This window comes from Seriola dumerili, unplaced genomic scaffold (assembly GCF_002260705.1).
Source record: "Seriola dumerili isolate Sdu_G_001 unplaced genomic scaffold, Sdu_1.0 BDQW01000052.1, whole genome shotgun sequence".
NCBI lineage: Eukaryota > Metazoa > Chordata > Actinopteri > Carangiformes > Carangidae > Seriola > Seriola dumerili.
In genome coordinates this window covers 16,283,189-16,299,971 of record NW_019174307.1, presented here as the reverse complement: position 1 = coordinate 16,299,971, position 16,783 = coordinate 16,283,189, and the positions used below count along the sequence as shown (strand labels likewise).

General features: G+C 40.4%; 1 protein-coding gene across 3 annotated transcripts; it reads right to left on the bottom strand.

The window, feature by feature from the left end:
• Positions 1-635: 635 nt before the first annotated feature.
• tfg (TRK-fused gene) lies at positions 636-16,756 on the bottom strand. Of its 3 annotated transcripts, none has more exons than XM_022740108.1 (8): positions 16,632-16,756; positions 14,274-14,487; positions 13,946-14,029; positions 11,014-11,160; positions 9,914-10,081; positions 8,507-8,653; positions 1,977-2,069; positions 636-1,885 (listed from the first exon to the last, which is right to left on the bottom strand). In XM_022740108.1, exons 2-8 carry the CDS (start codon positions 14,455-14,457, stop codon positions 1,482-1,484), a joined length of 1,227 nt encoding a protein of 408 aa, XP_022595829.1. In that variant the 5' UTR covers positions 14,458-14,487; positions 16,632-16,756; the 3' UTR covers positions 636-1,481. The 3 variants fall into 3 exon arrangements, with proteins under 3 accessions (XP_022595829.1, XP_022595827.1, XP_022595828.1); XM_022740106.1 differs by having other exon boundaries at positions 636-1,882; XM_022740107.1 differs by having other exon boundaries at positions 636-1,882; positions 1,992-2,069.
• Positions 16,757-16,783: the final 27 nt, after the last annotated feature.

Sequence of the window (16,783 nt, the reverse complement as noted above, 5' to 3'; positions counted from 1 at the left end):
TTTTTATGACTTTTTATGCCTTACTATACTATGATGTTTTTATGCCTTACTATACTATGACGTTTTTATGACGTTTTTATGCCTTACTATACTATGACATTTTTTTGACTTTTTATGCCTTACTATACTATGACGTTTTTATGCCTTACTATAGTATGACGTTTTTATGACTTTTTATGCCTTACTATACTATGACGTTTTTATGCCTTACTATACTATGCGTTTTTATGCCTTACTATACTATGCGTTTTTATGCCTTACTATACTATGACGTTTTTATGACTTTTTATGCCTTACTATACTATGACATTTATATGACTTTTTATGCCTTACTGTACTGACGTTTTTATGCCTTTTTATGCCTTACTATACTGACTTTTTTATGACTTTTTATGCCTTACTATACTATGACGTTTTTATGCCTTACTATACTATGACGTTTTTATGCCTTTTTATGCCTTACTATACTATGACGTTTTTATGCCTTACTATACTATGCGTTTTTATGCCTTACTATACTATGCGTTTTTATGCCTTACTATACTATGACGTTTTTATGACTTTTTATGCCTTACTATACTATGACATTTGGCCCAGAGCAACACAAAACAAAGAGATTAAAAAAAGAACTCCAGCTGGGTCTCAATCATTTATTAGGTTCAAGAAAAAAATGTTACAGTTTATACATAAACAACTAATCTCATTTAAAGGTGGAATTTGATTTGATATTAGTAAAAACCAGTGATAAGAGAAAAAGAGAGGACTAGCAAGCTGTACTGGAGGTGATATAACAAGCTAAACAAAAGAAACCTTCTTCATTACACTGGGATCTACACCTCCCACAAGCTGTCACTTAGCTAGTGTTCCCAACACGGGTCAGTTTCATTGACACATCATTAATACCGACATGGTGGTAAAATTGATCAAATAAAGAAAAAAAAGCAAAACGACAAAGGGGTAACATTTCATTTAGTGTCTTATAAATGCATCTATGCACAGTACTCAACACAACCGGCTGAGATGTTTGTCACAAATGCAGAATGTGGATGCTGATCTCACTCACAAAATGAAGTGTTACCACGGAAAGAACAATACAGTTTGTGCAACAGCCTGTTTTGGTCTCCCAGGTGTGTGCATACAGACAGGTTACATGTTTACAATGACAGGTACAAGAGGCCAGAGCAGACAAGTGGTGGTGACAGGAAGAAGAAGGGAAAATAAGACCAGGGAACGTACAGCAGGGCCAGAACAGAGTGGTGTGTTGAAGAGACAGCATACAAACACAAACCATCAGACTGGGGCAGGGGGTTGCTTGTTTCATATTTGGACTTGATATTTGTATGAGAGGGGAGGAGGGGGGAAAGGGTGGGGGTGTAGAGCAGTAAACCATGTTTCCTGCACCCATTCCAAACAGCTGGAGCCACATAGAGGGTAGGGGGTTTGGGGATGTGTGAGGATCAGTAACATCAGCTGTCCTCCTTTTACCGGTATCCAGGGCCTGGCTGAGTGTAGCCCTGGCCGTAAGGGGGGCGGTTGCGGGCATACGGGTTAGCAGCTCCTGGCGGAGGGGTGACGGTGCTGCCTGGAGGTGCAGTATATGCTGGGCGGGGCTGATACCCTGAGCCAGGCTGGGAGCTGGGCGGCAGGCTGTAGTTAGCGGGCTGGGAGGCCTGGGAGGTATAGTTTTGGGGAGGGAAGGCTCCTGGTGGATACTGCTGGGCTCCCTGAGATGGATGAGGCTGCTGCTGGCCACCTTGGAAGCCCGGGGCTGGGGCCGGGCCAGGGGCAGGAGCCTGGGAGGAGGGAGGCGCATAGTTCTGAAACTGCTGCTGCTGAGGCTGTGGTGGGCCAGGCTGAGGGGCCCCGGGCTGAGGGCTGTATCCTGCTGAGAGAGGGAGGGAGAGAGAAGTCTCTCTTATTCACTCTGGAGAAGACAGAGGGTCACCTTTTTAAATCTTGACCATTTTTACTCTTACCAGGGTACTGCATACCGTACTGCTGCTGTGGTGGGGCACCTGGTTGCTGAGGCGGGTATCCACCTGGAGCCTGGTACTGCTGGTACACCTGACCTGAAGAGACAAAAACAAGTATCATCAATACACAAGAACAAAAAAGCAAGAAAAAATATTTTCATCATCTATTACATCCGAGATGCAGATGAGATTTAATGCACTTTTCATTTACACTTAGTGACACATATGAGTCTCCATTGGCCAGATGACAAATCTGAATGTAATCCATCTTGGTTTATCAAATTCAGTGCTACTCCACTCCAGTGGGTAGTGGTAATGCACCTGAGGCTGTCTTGCATCTTAGCTAGTTAGCCAAACACATCCTACATGACTCCCATTAGTGGACTACAAGCCTTCACAGGCTCTCAGGGATCAGATGAATGCTTCAACAGCTCAGTGCGCCTTCTCAATGATTGCATGTATTGAATTCTGAAGCAGCTTTTAGACGGCTAATCTTAGTGTGATTTCAGTGTAACTGTAGTTGCCATTATCACAAGTATCCTCTAGCTCTGTAGAGGCCACTTCCATAGACGACTTACTTACATAGTTACAGTTGGGAGGAGTAAAGACTACGTATGCGTCTTGGAGAGATGGATGCATTTTACCCCGTTTCAGCATCTGGCAGGAATGCAATCGAACAGCAAATAAATAATGAATGCTTTTTGGGTTTCATTTACACTTTGCTCTTTTGAGATCAGATCACTGTCCAGTTCACCCAAGACACATGAAGTGACTAAGTGTAAAGTGAGGCTTGTATATTCACAGACATACCTGTGCATCTGGAGAGAATAACACACAAGTGCTTCAATGAAAACAGCTGCAACCACTTTGATATGAGTATTTGTTGCCAAAAGTCTGGTGCCCACAGAAATCTTTACGGCATGTTACAGTAAGAATGGGCTCCGAGCTACAGAGCAGCATGCAGGTGCCTGAGCAGATGTAAACATACATACAACCTCTCCTTACATTGTTGCTGACACATGTATCAACTACTGAGGTCCTATAGGACAGACATTCACAACGGAGGCATATTTTCCTGCATCAAGACAAGAGCTTGTCCTCTGCAGCACCAGACATGTCTAAGTCTTCAGACAGTGGCTTCCTGTTGCCCTTTTATAAACTATGATTTCACCAGTCCACACTGCCTACGTGCACATGTGGAGGATAGTCATCATCATCTCTACAACTTCAGTCGTCTCAGTCATGTACTTTAAATAGTATTTCTTTAAAAAGGCCTCTGAATATCCAAGAAGCCTGAAGCAACAGTTAAACATATTAACCACATCTCAATGGCATGACTGTAATCCGTCTTTTGCTTGACAGTGATGCCATTGCACAACGTTTATGTTTCAAAAACATGAAAACTTATTTTCATTGTTTTTTTCAAATTTGCTCATCAAGTTTTCCATTGAATGCCAGAATTTTCAGCAAACATGCAAAGACCTGGCAAACTAGTGTTCCTCCTTAACGAGGCCTAAATTTTACTCCCAAATCTCCTGCCTGGCATATAAATGGGAGTGACGACACATGAAAAGTACAAAGAGAGAAGGCATAATGAAAAAGGACTGGACCCGGGTTCACTGATTTTTCAAGCACTGGTAAAACTGGTGCTGATTTTCCACTCTTTGGGGGGGCTGATATTGTGGCAACATTCAGTTTTTGAGAGTAAAACAGAGCAAAGCTGAAAGACTATGAACTCCTATTAAATTATTCCGTCCTTACTTTGTATCCAGTGGTTCATAATTCAAACCATTCTATGCAGCACGGACAGTACAAGAGAATTCACTTAATGTTGGCACATTGAAATAAATATACACCAAGGAGCCAAAACATTATGACCACTCACAGATGAAGCGAATAACAGTGATTATCTCATAAGAATGCTGCATGTCAAGGTCTGGGGTATATTAGATGTGAACAGTTGGTTCTCACAGTCAACATGTTGGAAATGGTACAAATGGGCAGGTGCAAAGACCTGAGCAACTTTGACAAAGGTCAAATCGCTATGGCCAGAAGACTGGGTTGGAGCATCTCCAAAACAACAAGGCTCATGAGGATGGGAGGGACAAACCATGAATCTGCAACAGGGAGTTGAGGGATGTGCTGGAACCAGCCCAATTCATGGCGGCTCCACCTAGCAACTTTCAGGACTTCAAGGATCTGCTGCTAACATCCCGGAGCCAGATAACATAGTACACCTTCAGAGGTCTTGTAGCATCCATGTCTCAATGGGTTGGAGCTGTTTTGGCAAGACGTGAAGGACCAACAGCTTATTAGGCAGCGTTGGTCATAATGTTTTGACTCAGTTTATTTTCTGTATAGTCCAGGCAGCTAAGGCTCACTGTGGCAGAAAACAAGTCATATTACTTTGCACTGCTCAGGGAGACACTTGACAACTAAATATTTAGCTAGAAACAGGGAACCTGTTTGGTGCCTTTTTATAAGCACTAAAGTGATGTGGCAACCATCTGTTATCTCACTGACAGCACCTTTAACATGTTCTTTATTGTGTGAAAAGGCATGTGTGTGAAACTGGCTTGTCTCCTGTTCTCCCCAGTCTGTAATCCATCATGACTGTTATGTAAGAGTGATGGAAGGATGTGTGGCTGTAAGACCTCTTTGGCCTGGGAGTTCAGCTGATTCCAGCACGGCCAAGAGGTCAACTATTGGGGACAAAGATATTTGACTGGGGGCTCGCTGAAGACAGTGTAGCATTGCTCCAGGAAATAAATTCCCAAGTTAGGAGAATGGTGTTCACTGAAACAAAAGAAGCATTTGGCTGTAGCTCTGCTGACCTCCATGCATGCCTTCAGAGGGAGTCATGAGAATATGGTCCTATTTTAAAATAAACATTTCACACCGAACGCACATCTGCCCATCTGATAAAGAGCCTCATGAGAATGTCTCAGTTGCTGCTTCATACACACGTTTACAGTTTTGTTCCTGCACAGATGTAAATTATTGCCAAGGGGTCTATCACCATCTGAGAGACAATGGTTTGAAATCTTTACCATATGCCTGTGGATCTTGTTAGCGACATTCTTAGGGTAACAAGTAATCTAAGCTTGCATTACAAGTGAGCTTAAGGCTACCTTTAAAAGGCCACAAATGCTCAGCTGGTGTCTAATCTCATGTGCTGGCATTCCCTTTTATAAATTCTTGTGTATCGACTGGCTGTTCTGATTTGCCTTGAGGATGTCATACTGACAAACAGTCTGCAACATGAGACAGGAATAATGCAAGGAAAAAGCATGAGGAAAGGGTTGACTGGGAGGGGAGGCTGGGCAGGATCTAGTTTAATGTGTTTGTGTGCCAACCATCTGCAGCCTTAGGAGTAAGAAAAGAGATGAAGAAGGGAAACTGTAAGAGGGGAACGATACAGGGAGGACAAAGTGTTCATTATCCACTGCTGGGCTTGGACGTATCCAACAACCAGCCATAAGATTAAGAGACGGAAACTAGCCAAAGCTGCCAATGTGTAGTAAAAATATATTATTTATGTCAGTGGGTATATTTCCTTTTTAGTTGTCTCCCTTAACAGGGAGGTCAAAGTTAACTTGCTTAACTTCAGCAGGGGTAACACCTGATTCTTCTGTTGAATGTGTGTCCTACACTAATGGCCGGTCAGCCTACTTAATACTCACACCTAGCTTCCAACATCCAGTCATCAAGATCTTCCAGAACCATCAGATGAGATCAAGAACCCCTTCATCTACACTGCCTGTCCTGTTCCAAATGTATTTGTTTTACTTACAATAAACTGGATGTCATTTAACATTACTATTATTATAACATGGGGATATTGTTACGATAACCTGTTCATACAAGACAGTGATTCTGAAGTCAGTAGGTTGGGTGAAGTTTTCATTTGCACTACCACTTGCAGAAGCTGAAGGTTTCAGCTATTTATCTGGGGGTTTCCTGACCAAGTGTTTCTTTGGCCCCTATCTTCACCCTTCTCCTTTATCACTGGATATCTGCTGATACTGATACTTATATGTACCAAACTGTTGATTATGTATGTATATATGTATCAAATATGTATCCGACATATTACACTAACAGCAGTAGCCTTATGATGCAACAGCTACCTGATCCAAATACTGAAGGTCCTGGTTCAAAAACATCCTATGATATCAATGAACGATAAACTGCAATTCCTAAAACTGACTCCTGAAATCGGCCCAGGTCGGCTCAGGACAGCTTTATCTTTTCTGTGATTTATTTCAACTTCTCTGCCCGCTTGGTAAAAAGCTTTCACGCATTTTCAATTGAATCAGACTATGTTATGACCTTACAACTGATCTAGGTTTATGATAGGCGTGTCCTGTGCATTTGCCTTAAATTATCTGGTAGTTTACAGGTTATTGTGACTATAAAAATAAAGATCTGCCTGACACCAATTTGGAATCCTATTTGTTTATTTTCTTCCAAATCCTGCATATTTTTATTATTGAAGATCATAAGTTCAGTTTATAATATAAAAAAAGACATGATGAGAACTTATACACAATCATCACAGAGCAATTGAAATGCAGTGTAATGAGCAACTTGAAACTATTACTCAATAATAACAATTCCACAAAAACATGTCCTGTCATTCCTTGCAGTAAGCTAAGCCAGGCTGCCAATTTTAAACCCATGCAGAGCTTGGACTGATTGTCAGACCTCCACGATGACATGGCCCCATCACCACATCAGAATCAAACATCAAATCAGAAAAAACGAGTTGCCTATTAGACAACAAAGTCTGTTGGCTTCTCCCTGTCCTCGTGTTATGGAAGGAAAGGAGGAACCATGAACAGTTTTCTGTTGAGCTGGATGTTTGTGTGCAACATGTTGTGTCGCTGGCTAACCCTGTGACTGAGTAAGGCTTCCTTCTGGACCAACCAAACTCTTATTTAGCCCTATGGACAGGCCCAACACAATCATGGCCAAACCACAAACTACCAGTTCTGTTCATTTTCCGTGTTGCAGGTGTGACTGCTCTCAGAGCAGTGGGCTCTCAGAGGGTGCAACATGAGGCATCTTTTTTTGCTCCAGTGGCTTCCACATTCATCTGGGCCAAACCACAGGCTGAAAACAATCTAATCTGCTTATAGCAATGTGGTAAACAACACAAGAGACTTCACCTTTATGGCTGCACCTGCTTGGGCCTTTCTTAACAACAAAACAGAAAACAATCCAAAGAATTCCCTAAAGTTAAGTGAGAAGCTTGGGAAAGGGGGAAAAAAAAAAGCTATGGCACATTGGCACAGAAGATCCAGCCCCCCCTGAGCTGCATCCCAGAGAGGCACTGTGCTGAGAAAATTAAGTAAAATAAGCCCTGTTTGTTTTTGCCAATACTGCCTGATCTTTTATTCATTTATCTTTATCTACGGCTTTGGTTCGGATCCAACACTTCAGTGTTAAAAATTGCACATGGGGGAGAACTGTGATAAGGTCTGCTCTGAGTAAGATAAATGCTAATTCCATGGATACTCCATGTTTACATAGTGTTGATTAAGACTCCACCATGGTGAGACTCAAGGCTAAGTTCTCATTTAATAAAACTTGCTGCATCAACAAGAATGAATTTGATTACCAAAAAAGGTAATAAGATTACAGTACAAGCCACTGTGTAATCTGTAGGCTGCAAACATCTGTCAGTATAAATTGGTTAACAAAGATCCTGAGCATATATTCTTCCCATGAATGATTTAACCTCAATTTGATCTTCTGATTAATGCAGCATTTACTCAATTTCTTTGTATATTCCACTTAATTTAATCAACTAAGGATAAGTGGCGGGATGAAAGTGATACTTTCTGTATTCCAAAGAGAAATCAAAAGAAGGTAAGTTTAATTTGATCAACACAGCTCACTAAACAATAGCAGTATAGTCTTATAATATGGTCTGTTGTACTCTGATACCAATCTATCATGTAACTAAATTACACATGAATAAAAGTAGGCCAAGAAAGAAAGAACGAAAGAACGAAGCCAGTATATTTACAGTTTAGACAGGACTGAACTATAAACAATATAGTATAAATCTACTGCAAGAACCAATACTACTAATGGAGTGTTTAAGAGATAAACAATCTGGCCTGCAAACCAAGTAAGACCAGCTAAATGTTACCATGGGATATATTTCTAGGCCTCCAAACATAGGTTTACAAGATCCCAGGCAGAACTATTCTTTGGAAAACAAATAATCTTGGATCAGTATTTTAGGGCAACATGTTCAAACTGTCTTGCTCAACAGGGGGTCATATTTAATGAGGCTACTTTGGTGGTAATATGGGATGTTTATCCAATACAACAGCACAACTGTAAAACATAAGTAACTGCTTAACCACCCACACTGCAGGGTCTCCGATTCCCTGTGGTCATTAGGACATTACGCCTTCTGCATACTTTCTTACACACACATATCTGACTAACCCTAACACCTATATGCTGTGTTATGTAAGACGTCTTTCTGGGGACATCTGTGTGTGCATGTGTCTCACCATCCATGCCAGCTGCGGGTCCCTGCTGTACTCCAGGATAGGGAGCCTGTGGTTGGGGGGGCACTCCTGGCTGAGGGGCCGCAGACGAGGAGGAGGCGATGCTGTCAGGGGTCCCTGAGCGCTCCTCTGCAGCAACCGCTGGGGGAGCTACTCAGTTAACACAGAGGGAGACAGATTTGAAGTGTGGCTATGATCGCTTTACATGACAGCTATTCATTGAAACTAAACAATACAGTCATGTAAATTAATGAGGACACCCTATGGAAACTGTTGACTTTTTGAACATACATGAATAAGCAAACAGTTGATCCTCTTTGATACAGTGCCTATAGATAAAGGTGATATACTTGAACAAAACCACAAGGAAAATTAGCTTTTTCATTCACTTATTCAACAAAAATATTAACAGATATAATATTTCCCTGTGGAAAAGTAAGCAGATCCTTGGCCTCAGACGGTAGTATTGCTGATTTCAAATCCCCACAGAGCATTTCAATAGAATTCAAATCTGAGCTTTGACCAGGCCATTACATAACCCTTTATTTCTTCTTTTTGAGCTATTCCTGGGTGGATTTGTTTGTGTGCTCAGGATTATTGTCCTGTTTAAAGGGCCACTTCTGATACAACTTCAACTTTGGACAGATGGCCTCACATTATCTTCAAGCAGTCTTCGCTATGACGCAGAATTCAGAGTTAAATCAGTGACTGCAAGCTGCCCAGTTCCTGAGGCAGGAACTGCTGTTACTGTGGCCAAACAACTATCTTTGATTCCTCTGTCCAGAGCACATTATTCCAAAAGGTCTTGCCTGGTCTTTAGCTATATGTTCATTGGCAAACTGTAGTCCTGCTCTAATGTTCTTTTTGGACGGCTATGACTTTCTCCTGGCACGCCTCCTGTACAGGTCAAATTTGTGCAATGTCTTTCTGACGCATGCACTTTGACACCAACAGTTGCGAGAGTTCCTGCTGGTAACTCTTGCAACTATTGGTGTCAAAGTGCAATTTAAATTGTGGGGGTCTTGGAGACTTCTTTTTGCATCATACTGTTGGCCCTTATTTGAAAATTGACATATTGACATTTGAAATCTATGCCACTTGTATCTGATTACACATACAATAGAATGATTTATTTAAAATAATTTGCAGATCTTTTTAAATGCCTTGCCAGACTTTTTTTTCTGAAGGCCTTAGAGAGTTCTTTAGATCTTGGCATGATGATACCACACACTTCAACAGCAAAAGAGAACACCAGACCCTAGATGTCAGAGGTTTAAATAAGAAAGGTTCCACCTGCACTTCCAACTTTTTCAAATATGTTGAAAAAGTCAACAATTTCCATTGGGTGCACTTAATTTTTTACGACTGTATATAAAGATAGCACCTTTAATTTCTGAAGTTATGCAATACCTTGGGCCTGGTCCTCGCTCAGGCCGAAAGCAGAGATGACATTCTTGCTGACCTCGTCCTGGTTTTTTAATGGGTCGAAGGCTGACATGCTAGCTGCACTGACTGGAGTTGCCTGTTTCACTGTGGGGTCTGCTGCCACAACTTTACCTTCACGTACATCCACTGATTCTAGAAATACAGGTAGAGAAATGTTCAAAAAAAAAAAAAAAGACAAAAAAAAAGACAAAAAAAAAAAACAGCAGAGAAAATGTTGCAATAATGCAATTCATGTATGTACCATTTCATGTCACTTAGAAAGACACTTGTTGTTACACCATCAACAAAAACATGTAGTACACAGAACAAATGCCTGTTTATAAATTAAAAAATTGCTTAAAGTTACAGCTCACTGATGGTGGCAAAAAACACGAAAAACATTTTAATACAGCAGCCTACAATGCCTATAATCGTACTGTAATATGACAGCACATGTCCCTCAAATTAATGCTTTGGTCAGTCATGATGAAGGGTGTATTTTTGTTTGAGCCATGCGTGTGTGGGTGAATGACCACAATCAAACTGGACTGAGCTGTATGAAGTACAAAATTAAAGATAGAATTGTAGCATACAATTCCATACAAATTTTAATATTAAAACATGACAAACAATGATTAAGTCTCATAAACTGTCTCAGTCTGGTGCCTGTGTCCATGTGGGATACAGATCTTACAAGTCTGACAGTGAGCATGTGGAATATGAACAAGTGTTACTTGTTAAGGAGGCCGTGCAGTGCCCATCAGCAGGATTAAGAGACTTAACACAAAGTTTACAATAAAAAAAGAAAAGAAATCAAATCACAGTTGGCTGTGTTTGTGCACATCTGCCAGTACCTAATGGGGCATAATGCTTGTTGTGGACCCAGCAGGTTAATCGTGTCTTGTAATGTGCTTCTCATCAATCGGTAGAAGTTACGAGTTTTCATGTTAAATCAATTCAAAGAGCAGTTGTGCGCGCACACACACATACTGTAGGAAAAACTGCAAATGTTGCAAGAAACTGCAATGTGTAAACATAGTGGAGCCCTTGCAAGCGCACGTGTGCATGTGTATCAGAGTACATACCACTGTCCGGTGCTGTAGCAGCCAGGCCAGGCTCTGTGGGGGGCTCCAGGCTATCCAGGAGGTTGTTGACTTTATTCCTGAGCTCAATGAGCTCCCTGCGCAGGTACTTCACCTGACTGGACTCCAAAGGCCGCGGCTGACCATTCACTGTAAGATGGAGGGAGGGGATACATGTGAGCAAATCAAACAAATCCTTAATAATAATTTGGAGAATATGTTTGAGCAAAGTCATTTCTAAATCTCCATTTGTGTGTTAGACCTTAAGGAGGATGATCGATAGCACCTGAGTCTTGATTGCTTTTACACAATACAACACTCCTCTAGTCCATACCTTTATTAATGGGGAATTTTTGTGCATCACTGAATCTGGATTGCATTTAATATAACTGTTTCCTACTTGGGACAATTTTGTCTGAACCGCTTGTTGACATATATCACAGTCTCCAACTGAGTTACATCCATGAGCTCCTTGGAATATCTGGGTAAGACTGTACAAAATGCAGCCTAGCAGATGGTAAATCAAATAAAATGTGGTAGGAATACCACCCAGCAGAGCCTCACGCCCAGAGAAACCCTGAGAGTACTGGACATATAGACTGACTTGTTTGTAGGAGCCTAAAAACTGACAATATACTGCTACCATGGAGAGGCACGTCAACTACTGGAAATATGTTTCTGGTAAATAATGATTAATGGGTCAGTGGACAGTCTAAAAGTAGCTCATTAGTCAGTAAAGAAAAAAAACAGTGCTGTAACATACAGCAACATCTGTTTAATGTAAAACCTTCTGCAGTTCACTGGTCTGGAAAAGCTGTTAATTCAACACTAAGTATGTGCACATTATGAATGATGATCTGTCCAAATTCTGTTAGCTCCTCATTCTGAAAACCTGGGATAACAGGGATCATCTATCACATGGCTGACTTCACAAAGCCATTCACAACAGCAGCCAAGCTGACAGAGGGAGTGAGAGCTTCATCATCATCACCACACCCTGCCAGCTAGGCATTTAACTAACAATGGAGCTGAGAACACTGGGCACGAGGGCACTGGTTTATCGTCCAACTTGTCTGTAAGCCTACATATGGTGATTTTACTTAATGTTATGTCATATTTAACAGGACAACATACTTCAGTGCATATTTTATCTTATTTTATGAAATAAAATTAAAGTAATCATGTACAAAAAAAACTTCTTCACAATCTTCAGCCATACCTGACCTGTACCATGTCGGTTGCTCTAACTACTTCCAACCTTTACTTTCCTGTTCCAAATTGATTAAGGAGTGAAATTTCTATTGCTGAAGAATGAATGTGAGGATAGAGATCCCCAGACATTCTTTTCTCACATAAGTTTCTCTGTTTGAGTTGATAATGTTAAACAGAGATCCATGGGGTCATGAGGTACTGAGCTGAAACACGGGCTGCTATGAGAATCCAGCTACACTTGCTTTCTTTGAATCTCGACACATGTCTGAGGATATCATTTCCACGTGAAGTCATGCCATGTGATGATGAGCCAGGACTCAGTTTTGATTGGGAGGAAGTAAAATACTTTTTTAAAAAGAAGAAACAAATATATCTTACAGCCCCCTGGCTAATAATAGCAGCAACAGGAGAACAGACTGACTCGGAGCAGAGCAAAAGAAACAACATCATGTTGTCATTACAAATTCTATTATTAAATTTCCATGATGCCATGGTGTGTTATGGTTTTGAGACATGTTTTGTTTCACAACTGACAGCAATATTCTGTAGACCTGTAAAGTTGGGCTTCGTTTATGTCTATATTCCCATACAGGTAAATCTCCACCACAACTTTATTCCCTTGCAGAAAGGACAAAGCCCTGAAACACCATTTTGTCTATCCAACAGCTAAACACTGGGACGTAATACTGCCTTTAAATGAAGAACACTTACAGGAAATAGAATAATTCATGAGCATTAACAAAAACATGTGTAACGTAGAAGTGGCCTGCCAGGAGATATCAGCAGTGAAAGCGTCAAGTTGTATTTTGACATTTACAGATTAAAATCATGTGGTAACCATATAGTGAAACAAAACAATCCCAGATGGCATATTTGATCAGTGCAATTCAATTAATGACATGCCATATTCTTCAGCATTAACTTTGTGTGTCTGCCTTCTTTAATTGAATGCACATATTTTTCTGTTACAACAAATATCCAATTTCTATAAATTTAGCAATATTAATCAACCTAAAAAGAAAGCACTCTCTACCCATTTGGCTGTGTATACCATATAGTTACTGGACTCCTGGTTTTAAGTGCAATCACATTTTTTATTCCTATGTTATTATCAAAATCATACTCTTGATCAAGCAATGCACTGTATGTAATCAGTCCTGTAAAAACTGAAAAATTGAACACAATTTTATGCAACATGTTGGCAAAAACAGGTCTCAACTGACTTGTTAGGGTGAGGCCTACTGGCTGTTTGGGTAATGTGATTAATTCTTCTATGTCATAAACCTGAAGGCCTACTGAATGACTGTGGACTTAGCTTGGTTGACGCATATTTAAAATTAAGACTAGGAACTGGTATAACTGGCACAAAGGTCTTTTGTCAGTATATCTACTGCCTGTCACACTGTTTGTTTGCTGAGCCAGTGCTAAAAGACACACAGAAATTCCACCCAAAATTAGTCGGACGGGAGTGCAGACAACTTTTGTAAGGACATTGAGGAGCTGAGGTTTGTTGTGTGAAAACATAAAACTGGACTGCCCTCCAGTGACTGGCTGCTGTAACAGCTGATGTGGAACATTCTTGGTTTACAGTTCACAACACTATCTACACTGTCACATGATTAAAAACTTTCAACATCTACAGACTTACAGTTTATATTCCTCACTTGCACGACTGTGTACGCTTATGAAGGGGCAACAGAAAGGAAATGCTTAAATATCTTACCAAACAAAGTCAGTTTGAGTATTCTACTGCACTGGATGGCGAAGGAGAGGTCAGAGCTGTCGAAGATGGTGATGAGGTCGTCATCTACAAAAATGAAAGAGACCAGATGATGTATTGTACTGAAAATTACCTCTATCCAAAAAAAAAAAAAAAAAGCCTTTTTGTTAGGATACCAGAAAACAAACAAACAATGACTTCATTCGCTTATTGGATTTACACTGTCAAGTGTTCAAATACATCATACACTATATACTAGTTTACAATAAATAAGCTGGGCTGAGAAAAAACGTATTGTCAACATTTACAAAGGGCCAGCGTCCTGACTCACCTTCATCCTTGTATTTTATGGTAACCTCGTCGTTACTCTGCAGCTTGCCCCTAAAGACACGCTGCATCATCAGCACCAGCTCATCGTAAGTGATGTCTTCATTATGGATAGGGATGCGTCTGATGTCGTCACCCAACTGGGCTTTGATGATCAGCTTGCCACTCAGGTCCAGCTGGCCGTTCATGGTGCCGTCCGACCTGTTCTGCTCCCACCACTTAACAGAATAGGAGGAGAGGTAGTTTGAAAAACAACCAACTAAACAACATGCCTATTGCCCCAGCTTTCCTTCAGTCTTTCTCACTGTCAGTTAGAGGCCATTTCAGTTTTATTTCTGTAGTATAACAAAATAAGCAGTGGTTGATTTTAATTTCACCACATGCCGATTAAAAACAGAAAAATTTAATAAATAAATACAAAGTAATATTAAGATTAAAAAAGAATAACAATCAATCGGCTCAGTATTTAAAGACGTCTATTATTTATCTTTATATGTACATCTACCTTTAGAATGAAACATGTTGTCAATGTGGTACTCTATTAGTGTCAAACATGCACAGAAGAGGTTCAGTAACTGCAAATACTGCATGACATGGGACTTCTCAAAGTTGTCTGCTGGACACTACAGACAATATGGCACAATACAATGCTGGGTAACACCCATCCCACTATGAATTTTCATTAAATTTTAATTTACTGTTGATGCACTAATCTTTAGGAAAAAGAAACGGATGTATTGCATGTATTATAAGTTAACCTTAGAGATCTTTAGGAATCATAAATATTGATGTAACGTTAGTTTACATGGAGCTTCCAATGAGTAGATGTTATGAGTTATGTTATCCTGGTGTGTCTTTATGCTTTACAGAACTTGGACAAAATAAACAGACAATTCATCTACTCTAATAGCCTGATTTATCCAAGTGCACTACATCATCTCACAAAATTAGAAATAAATTAATAACAGCTACATGTATTTGTCATTATAGTGACATTGAGGCCTTGATCTGTGTAAGTAGGTTAACAGGTCAGGGGATGTGGTTGCTGTGAGAGTCGTTTTTCATGATTAAATTGTGGTTGTTTCTTTAACAAGGACAATGAGATTATGATGAAATTAGCAAATCCTCTGAACTGATCTTTATTGTCTTCCTTGAAGGCACCTTGTGACATTTAAAAAATGAAGGAGCGAGCTGCACTTCACTCTAAGGATTTAATCACACAGTCTCCATCAGTAACAATATCACACATTTTCACTTTAACTGCAGAGTCTAAGGGTCAAACACCACCCTGTGAGGTGGCTAAACCTATTCTGTGCTATTGTAGATCTCCTTACAGACTTTGACCCAAATAACAACCAATTAGATAAAGAGAGTCAGAGCTTTCAACCAAGTTGAGTGGATCTTTTACAAGAATGTAATGTGATCATTTGTATGCCAGATAGGTGAAACTACCAGAATTTGTTTGGTATGCAATCTGAGACCTACATTTTTAGTCTGTGATAATTTAACATGTCTCTCATTGATTGTGTGTAGTCACCAGCTGGATTTATTACGATGTTACCTGCCCATGATCTAGGCAGGACAATTTACTACTGTGAATTTAATTCCAGAAATGCTGCGGCTTTGCCTGTCCTAGCCAGATGAATAATTGGCTGGATGCTAGGGATTGTCTGGTGGCTAACGTTTAGCATACACTTATATTAAATGAGGACAACAACAAACGAGTATCTACCGATACTGACTCTTACACACTTAACATTTAAATGTCATTAAAACGCAACTTAGCTAACGCTGTTTGTGAAAGACGCTCAATCGCAGAGTCATCTGTCAGTGGCCCATAAACAGCAGTCCCCTCCTAACTGCTAACATCTACTAGGCCGCCTCACCACTACAGTGACACTGTTCACAATATGAACTAGGTATCCTGACTAAAAGGCAATAATATGTTTAATCTATCATAGTGATGAGCATGAGTTAAGAGTAAACTGTATGCCTTAATTTCACTTTTTAGAAGTAGGTCGACAAAAAGCGATTTCCTGTGTAACTTATAATAGCTGCTTTTAATAGGCATTGAGGGCTAAGAAAGCCAACATATTCTTAACTAACTAATGTTTCAACTTCTCAGTCCTTTAAATAAGAGTAAATAGTTACGCATCTTTTTGTAGCTAACTTCCCACAAATCAGTCTGCACCTGTTTGGGCGAGTTAGCTTAGCGTTAGCTCATTACATTAGTCAGCTAACGCTAGCTACTTCGCTTGCTAGTTAGCATCATACCAGTCAAACAGTGATAGCATAGTAACTGCTGTGTGGTTAAAACTAAATGATGATACAGCTAGGACCCAAACCCAAGAAAGCCTTTTACCTGAATCAGACGACTTGACCACGCTGTATTTCACAGGTTTCCCCTAACCGTGAAAATCAAATCTGTTAGCTAGCCTAGCCAGACCCGGGCCAGCATCAGGAAGTGTCCTCCAGACTGTCAACGTCAGCCAGTACGTGGCATTCACTGTGCGC